The 7236-nt window shown below is 51.6% G+C and overlaps 1 protein-coding gene across 2 annotated transcripts in view; it reads right to left on the reverse strand.

Moving 5' to 3' along the window:
- The window catches only part of TTC9 (tetratricopeptide repeat domain 9), a 36070-nt gene extending 32482 nt beyond the window's left edge, over nucleotides 1–3588 (reverse strand). For both annotated transcript variants that reach the window (XM_054715950.1, XM_054715951.1), the window contains exon 1: nucleotides 3138–3588. In XM_054715950.1, the coding sequence (XP_054571925.1) occupies nucleotides 3138–3561 (424 nt within the window). In that variant the 5' untranslated portion in view covers nucleotides 3562–3588. The remainder of the gene's footprint in view (nucleotides 1–3137) is intronic.
- Between the last annotated feature and the right edge of the window lie 3648 nt (nucleotides 3589–7236).

The following is a 7236-nucleotide window of genomic DNA, read 5'->3' on the forward strand; positions in this document are numbered from 1 at the left end:
ACCTAGTTTCCTCCAGAAGCTTCACAACAGTCTATTGCTTAGTGCTGTGATACCCTTAGCAACACAGCCTATTCATGCAGGTACTTCCGGGCTAACCCAAATGCCTTCTTACCCCCAAACCTCTCCCTCTATGCACAGCTGTGTAGAGGAGGATGGATCCTTGAGAGAACACCTTCAGACTGCTCCCGCCTGGAGCCTGCTGGGCTTCTCAGCTGGCACTGCAGCCCCAATGGAAAAGTCAGTTACCTTTTTGCCAGAACAAACTTGCAGTAGCTGTCTGCTTCCTTCTGGCACACGAGAGGGGAAGGACATCTTACAGGCCACACTGCACTGTTCTGACTCTAACAAGAATAACAGCAATCATCGTTCCTTCCCTTTCCATTAAATAATAACTATAAATGCACATTTAAAAAATGTATGTCACCCTTTAAAATAATCTTCATGAAAGTATTTTAATGAGATGTAAAATGCTTCAGACATATGGTAAGTGGAAATAAAAGCCGGATACCGGAGGTCCTTTGTTTATAAACAGTTTACATTTATGTATAGAAAAAAAAAAATAGAGGAAGGAACTATATCACAATGGACTCCTTTAGGTGGCGGGGTGAAAGGGACTTTTCTATTTTCTTCCTTAACCTTTTGATATTTTCTAAAAGACAATACGTTTTGTAGGTGTGTATTACTTTTATAATCCCACAAGAAAGGACACGTTTCTGTTTGCTAGGATCTCTGCAGTAGTAGTAACTGATCCTAAGCACTGTCCAAAGGAAACCATCAGGTTTCTACTTCTCCAGGTGACTTCTGGGTGGGTCCTTTCTCTCAGTTGAATTTTCTATACAGGATACCTGTTTGGGCTTTGACCGGACTGCTCCTTAATGTGAAAGTTGTCAGTATTTGGAAACAGCCCTGTCAGAACTTTGAATCAAGATACTGTATTTCTTTCTCCTGGCTACCAGGGCTGAGAGCTCCCAACAGAATTTTCCGAGTGTAAGGGCTCCAGCGTCTATCTGAGACTGGACTCCAGGGGGAGAGAGTCTAGACTAGAGGACGCGGATTTTGCCTAGCAGGGTGTGATGACAAGAACGTAGATTTGGAATGACATGGCTCTAGAACTGCAGAGGTGTTTTTTTTCTCTGCCAAACGGATGCTCATATTTCTTTTATTGAGTTGTTTTAAGGATTTAAAAAGACAATGTATGTAGAGGGCCTAGCAGAGTGCACACAAATTATTAGTGGTAAGAACTGGAGAAGGCAGCAGAGTGGACAGCTCTTCCACTTCCACCCCTACCCACAACTCACTGAAGTTTTCCAAAGTGTAGGTGGCGTAGGGGTCAAGGGGAGCAGCTGTCCAGATCTTAACCCCGCCCTGACTGGGCTGGGCTGGCCTGACCAAGGACAGACACATCTTCGGTGTCACTATGGAAATATAACCACCACTTCTGGGCTGGGCGATGGGCAGTGCTAGCCACAGGACAGCAGCCGAAAGTATGGGGTGAGGGGCAACCCCAGAATGTCCATGGATAATACTAAATATGGCTCCATTACCACTCTGAAATCACTGCATTAGTGATCCAAACTGCCTCTTCCTCCACCCACAGCCACTCTGCCCTTTAACTATTCATCAGGCAGTAAGAAGCATGCCAGAGACTTACAGGAAATAAAGGGAATCATGCTGTACCTTGTGAGGGATTGACAAATCCCATCTTTGCTACACTACTACTTCAGCTGCTGCAGTTTTTACCAGAACTGCTATCAGCACCACCATTTCTACAACTGCTGCTGCTATTACTATTAATTTTGTAAACGGCAATTTTCAAAGCGCCTGGGTTTTTGCCTGATGAAAGATAATAGTGGACATGGCATTATGGGAAGGCAGGCTGGCACCAGGAACCTCAAAGGGAACAGCAGATCTGCACTCAGGAACGGAGCAGAATGATCAATATATATATTTTTTTCATGCCCCAACTGCCTGGACTCTAGCCACATCCCCAGCCACACCAAGTCCCCCTCCCAACCCTACTCAGCTCCAATGTCTGTCCCTGATTTAGGCAATTTTAAGGGTTAATGGACTTTTGTTTGGTTGGTCAGAGGAGCTGGGCCATGCCCAAAGCCCACCAAATGGGGTGGGGGAAGAGAAGAGAATGCGTCCAACATCGAAGGCCATTGCCTGTGTCAGCATCTCCCACCTTCCAAGAGGATGGCCCCGGAAGGACCCAGTCTCTTCCCTTTTTTAGAGACTTTAAATTTTCCTGTGCCAAAGTTGCATGCTCAGATCCTGTTTGACTTGGCCCGCAACCCCCAAAGCGAACTGGGGGGAATGCCTACCTCCCCTTCTCGTCCCAGCAGAAGGGCTCCCTCTCTCCGCGCACCTAGCCGCCAGCCAGGTGTGAGGACCAACACTCCCCGGAGTGGGGAGGAGGGAGGGAGGAGAGCGAGAACGTGGCTCAGCCCCAGCCCAACCTCGAACGAGGCTCCCTTCGAGATCGCCCTCTTCACCTGGCAACCGGGCCGCAGCTGGGCTCCGGGAGAAGACAAGTGGCATTTTGGAATCCATTTTGCTCAAGACGTTGAAGGCATCTTGGCAAACTTCCCTTGGCTACTGCCTTTGCTACTGGGGCCAAGTGAACTTGGGGAAGGGCCTCGCCCCTAGGGATGCCGTTATCTGGGGAGGAGGGGAGGGCCGGCTCCGGCGCCAGGGGTACCTGCCGAGAGAGAGAGCAGTCGCTGGGCATACACCGTGGGTGCGGGTGGCCCGCCCTGGCGCTGCTCCCCGCCTCGGACCCACGTCTCCTGGGGAGTGATAGTAGCAGCCGCCGCCGCCAGGCCAGCTGGGATCCCTTCTGTCTCTGTCCGGTTATTTATAGGCGCGGTTTACGGCGGCTTGCGGGGGGAGGGACGCGGGATGACAATGAGTTTTGGAGGGTATCATGCTAAAAAGTCACACTTTTCCCAAAGCGCCCCCCTCCCAGGTTCTTCCTCCCAGAGCAGCACGGTCCCGGCGGGGGAGCGCGCGTCGCGGGGCGCCGCCGTGGTCCGCTGGACCCCAGGCCCGGGCCGCGGAAAGGGGGGCCCGCGGCGGGCGGGAGCCCGGGAGGCCGCGAGGCCGGGAGGAGGGGCCGGGTGCGCGGCGCGGCTCACCTGCCAGGCTGTTGTAGCAGTCGATCTCGATGGCTTCCACCGTCCTGCTCTGCTCCTCCGACAGGCGGCCGGGGTTGGGGGCCCCGGCCGGAGAGGCCGCACGCGAGTCCCGCTCCCGCTCCCGCTCCCGCTCCCCGGGGGCGGGCTGCAGCCCCTTCAGCTCCAGCAGCGCCCGGTGGTACTTGCCGATGGCTTCGCGGAATTTCTTGTCCTTGTAGCACTGCGAGCCTTGGCTCTTGAACTCGTGCGCGCGCCGGATGGACTCGGCGGGCTCGGCCGCCGCCCCAGCCTGGCCCCGCGCCGGAGCCCCTCCGCCGCCGCCACCGCCCGGGACGCACAGCGGCGGCGGCGGCCGCTGCACCTCGCCGGCCCCCGGCGGGCTCGGGTTCCCTTTGGTCCCGGCCGCCGAGCCCTTCCACTCCATTCGGCCGCCGCCCGGCGCCCCGCCGCGCCGCGCCCCGCCGCCGCCGCGCCCTCCCGGTTTAAAAGCGGCGGGCGCCTGCCCCGCGTCTGGCGAGCTTGGCCGCGGCCTGGACACCCCGCGGCGGTCTGTCGTCCCGCACTCCCATTCTCCTCGCCAGCTGCGGGAAGCTGCGCTCTCCTCCTCCTCCTCCTCCTCCTCCTCCTCCTCCTCCTCCTCCTCCTCCTCCTCGGATTGCCTTCCCCTCCTACCCTCCCTTCCCTCCCTCCCTCCCTCCCCGCCTCGCGCGCCACCCGCCCGGCTTCTGGCCCTCCTCCCCTCCCGCAACCTGCGGGGGGTGAGGACCTGGCCCTCACGCCCTCTGGGGCTAGCGTTATGGGGGGCTGCGGGCCTGGTTGGGGTGGCGGGGATTGTCGCTGACCCGGAAGGAGCTTGGCTCGCCTGAAAGAGGGGAGGATTAATGACAAAGACGGCCCGTTCTTTCCCATTCAATCCAGTCCTCTGAGACGCGCCTAGTCTGAAAGGGACGAAAGGGGGAAGGGGTGTGTGTGCGTGTGTGCATGTGTGCATGTGCGTGTGTGTGTGTGTGTGTGCATGTGTGCGTGTGTGTGTGTGTGTGTGTGTGTGTGTGTGTGTGTGTAGGTGTGCAGGGAGGGGGCACGCCAGCGACGAAACGCGTGCAGACTCACCCTCAATAGATTTCTTAGAAACTGAAAACAGAGGAGCTGCGAGGAGCAAGGGGCGTAGGCACGAGCCGTAGCTGTCGGTTCCTTTCAGCAAGGCAGTCACATTTTAAGGGGGCAGGGCCTTTTCTGTGCGGAGCCGGGTGGTCGCCCAGGTGCGTCTCCGCGGGTGGCCGCCGGAGCGCCCAGAGCACAGCGCGCACGTCAGCGTGCGGGGCGTTGGGCTCCCGAAGCCGCCGGTGCCGACCCCTTGGTGTGCCGGCATCGGTGCCGCGTGAGTCACGGACGCCGAGATGGAACACACCTGTTACTGCTGGTCAGCAGGCTTGGCGAGCAGACGGGCTGGTTTCCATTTCCAGGACAGTTGCGCGCCCCTCCGCGGGAGGCCATGTCTTACTTCATTCATTCTTAGTTCAGCCCCCGAGGTTGGCTGACTGCAGGGATTTTGTGGAGACCAAGCGCCCGGCGGACGAAGATAGGCAAGTGGCTGCCCTGCTCTCACGTGAACTCCCAGTCTCCTGGGGCAGGGGGACACCGCCCACCCTTAGAGCCACTCTTCCAGGTAAAGGTGGGTAAAGACTACCAGGGAAGGACTGACAGTGCCCTGGAGCGCGGAGGAGGGGAGAGGGGTGGCTCTTTAAGCAGCGGTGGATCCGCAGACTTTATGGAGGCATGGTTTGGAGGGCTTTGAAGGGTGGGGAGTAGAACTTGGGCATGAGGAAACGGAAGGAAGTGACATATCAGCCAGAGTGAGAAAACAGAGCAGAAATCATGATGTTTGACATCTCGAGTGAGTTTAGGGCAGTAGTGGCCTAAACAGAAGTAGTGGGAAATGATTGGGTTAAATGATGGAGGCATTTGGATGAAGAGTGTGGGTTTTATTTTGTAAGCAATGGAGAAGCCTGACCTTTTTTTTTTTTAAGTACTTCCCCACTTCTTTATGATGCTATATATATAAGCATTATGTATACACTGAGTGGCCAGATTATGATGATCTCTGAATGTATAATCTGGCCACTCAGTGTATATCCTATATAATAAAAGGCTAATATGCAAATTGTCCCCTCGACCAGGAGTTTGACCAGCGGGCAGGCCGGCCAACCGCCCATGTCCCCTCCCCCTGGCCAGGCTCGCGGGACCCCACCCATGCATGAATTCATGCACCGGGCCTCTAATACACACACACACACACACACACACACACACACACTGAGTGGCCAGATTATTATGTGTTCAGAGATCATAATAATCTGAATATATATATATATATATATATATATATATATATATAGTTTTCAAAGCATGGTTTCCACACCTGTAGCATCAGTGTCACCTGAAATCTGTAAGAAATGTACATTCTAGGGTCGTGCTCCAGCTCTATTAAAATCTGAAACTCTAGGGTTGGGGTCGAGCACCTGTCCTTTAACAACCCTCTGGTTGGTTCAGACGCACACACAAGTTTGAGAACCCCTGCTCCAAAACCTCACTACTCAAAGTGTAGGCCTTGGACAAGTAGAATCAGCACCACCCAGGAGCCTGTTAGCGATGCAGAATCTATAAAAACCCAGACCTACCCACCCGGAATCTGCATTTTAAAAAGATCACCAGGTGATTCCCATGCCTATTGGAGTGTGAGAAGCACCGCTCGAAAGGATTTGCAAAGTACAGAAGCAGATAAAACCCCAGCCCTACACGGTCACTCAGATTTATTCTTTGTTAATATTCTGATGGAATCCCTACGGGTTACTTTCTATACATCTATATTTGTACCAAGTCCTCTTTTAACAAACATGAGTGGTATGAGACAATATATACAATGTTCAGCTCTTTATTACTTTACATTATATGTGATTAGTCGTTTAAAGCCTCGTTTTAAAGGCTTTATAATACTCATTTTATGTCTGTATCAGTGTACTTAACCATTTTCCAATTATTTGCTATTATATTGAATACTGTGATGATAAAAATAATAGATTTCTACATAGTGCTTACTTTGTGCCAGGCACTGGGTTAAGCACTTTACATATAATAACTCATGCAATCCTAATAACAACCCAGTGAAATAGGCACTATAATTATCCCCACTTAAATACATATATTTTTTTTTTCATTGATTTCAGAGAGAGGAAGGGAGAGGGAGAGATAGAAGCAGCAATGTTGAGAAAAATCATTGATCAGCTGCCTCCCGCACGCCCCCTAGTGGGGATCAAGCCGGAAACCCAGGGTCCACACTCAACCACCTAGCCACACCAGCAGGGCTATTATCCCCATTTTCAATACCAGCTCACCGAAACTTCCCCACGGTCACACTGCTAATAAGTAGTGGAGCTGGGATTTAAATTTAAGCAATCCGCTTTCAGGATCTATACTCTTAATTATATTTATACTTAAGTTTTTGTTGTAATTTATTTGTCCTTACAAGAAATTCTGATGTCAATTTCTAAAAATGTCTTGAAACATATTGTTAGTTTCCCTTTCAGAAAGATTGTAGTAATTTGTGCTTCCACCAGCAATGTACTAGTTTCACAACATCCGTGCCAACAAATGAGAGTTAAACTTAAAAAAATTTTTTTTTCTAACCTAATAAATGAGAACTCTCTTTTGAGTGAACTGGGATCTCTTTAATTATAAGATTGGACATTTTTCATACATGTAATTGCCATTTATAGAGTACTGAGGGCCTTTTGACACAATCTTACTGCACTAAATGATACCGTATATGTTATAGGACCTTACTTCAACATCTTTAATCTCATTTAATCCTCGCCTTAGCCTCAGAGGAGGAAAATGATTCCCTACTCACACAGTGGTTTCTGACCAGTGAGATATCATAGTTCACTGGTTAAGAGGCTTTGGGCTCAGATAGGTGTGGGCTGGAATTCTATCTTTGCTGCTTCCTGGGCAAGTATTCAACTTATGAAAACTTCAAATTTCCTCATTCATTAAATGGAGATACTACTTACTTCATAGCATTCTTGTGAAGCACACTGTGAGA

The sequence above is a fragment of the Eptesicus fuscus genome, chromosome 5 (genome assembly GCF_027574615.1).
Source record: "Eptesicus fuscus isolate TK198812 chromosome 5, DD_ASM_mEF_20220401, whole genome shotgun sequence".
NCBI classification, from domain to species: Eukaryota; Metazoa; Chordata; class Mammalia; order Chiroptera; family Vespertilionidae; genus Eptesicus; species Eptesicus fuscus.